The sequence below is a fragment of the Apaloderma vittatum genome, unplaced genomic scaffold (assembly GCF_000703405.1).
Source record: "Apaloderma vittatum isolate BGI_N311 unplaced genomic scaffold, ASM70340v1 scaffold16250, whole genome shotgun sequence".
NCBI lineage: Eukaryota > Metazoa > Chordata > Aves > Trogoniformes > Trogonidae > Apaloderma > Apaloderma vittatum.
This window is the reverse complement of record NW_009693081.1, coordinates 68,735-69,854: the sequence shown is the minus strand read 5'-3', so window position 1 is coordinate 69,854 and position 1,120 is coordinate 68,735. Positions and strand designations below refer to the sequence as shown.

At 52.0% G+C, this 1,120-nt stretch overlaps 1 protein-coding gene across 1 annotated transcript in view; it reads left to right on the top strand.

Moving 5' to 3' along the window:
- Window positions 1-301: 301 nt before the first annotated feature.
- The window catches only part of LOC104280270 (collagen alpha-1(XXVII) chain B-like), a 14,040-nt gene continuing 13,221 nt past the window's right edge, over window positions 302-1,120 (top strand). Inside the window, exon 1 of the mRNA XM_009877866.1 lies at window positions 302-878. Coding sequence (XP_009876168.1) covers window positions 823-878 — 56 coding nt within the window. The 5' untranslated portion in view covers window positions 302-822. The remainder of the gene's footprint in view (window positions 879-1,120) is intronic.

The window sequence follows — 1,120 nt, the reverse complement described above, 5'->3', positions numbered from 1 at the left end:
GCCAGCCCGTGGGGAGGTGGGTCGAAGCCAGTTTGGGCAGGGGGATCATGGACCTCCCCGGCAGCTGAGAGCTGGCGAGCAGGGGCCTGTGCGTGTCCTCTATGGAGCCTGGAAGGGGTCTTTGTGTAATTGCTTCTCAGCAGCTCTTCTGGCCAAAACAGTTTCTTTTTTTAATTATTTATTTACTCTTTTTTTTTTTTTTGTAAGTTCTTCGGTATTACAGAGGAGGGCAGCAGAGAGAGGCAGCAGGGACATCCTTAAATAATTTTCATTTCTCAAAATCTGCCTTTTCCTCTTCTCTCTAAGTCCAGAGGAGAGATCCTTGGGGGGGTGGGAGGCACATCTGCACTGCAAATAAAAATAATAATTACAACCACCAACCAAACAACAACAAAAAAGTAACCGCTAAGAAAAAAACCAACACTTTAAATCAAGGACTTTGGAAATCAGAGATCACAGAAATTGTACTATTAATAAGGAGGAAGGAAAAAAAAAAAAAAGAGAGGCAAGAAATCCAGCGACCATGGGCCAGCCTGGCTTCCTAGCGTGTACTTTCTGTTCTCTCTCCTTTTTCCCAAGGTAATTGCAGTCTGCCGAGAGGGAGTTAAATGGGATTAAAAGATCTGTGTAAGCAAAAGGACCCAGAAGAGAAGGAGGAAGGAGTGAGCCGTCCGGGCCAGGGGGTGTCTTTGACACAGCTGAGCCCCTTAGAGAGGCAGAGAGCTGAGCTCCTGGGAAGGATGTACCCACAAAGCGGCCTGTCCCCCTTTTTCTGATGGATTGCTGCAAAAATTGCCCGAAAGAGACAATGCACTAAACGTGATGGAGCCGGAATCAGAGCCGGTCTCCAGACTCAGAGCTACAGCAGCAGGCAGGGGGTGAGTACAAAGATCTACTTCTGCCGGAGCTGGGGAAGGGCATCCCGGGCGGGGATGGGGGTGTCCGGGGAGCCGGGGGATCCCAGGAGGGCGGCGGGAGGGGAGAGCCGGCCCGAGAGGGGAGCTCCGCTCCCGGGTGCCTGGGAATGGGCTGCGGGGAAGACATTCCTTCTGCCAGGGGATGATGTGAAAACTCCTGGGCTGGAGAGGGAGAAGGTAGGCCACGCTGGAGCAGGAGGGTT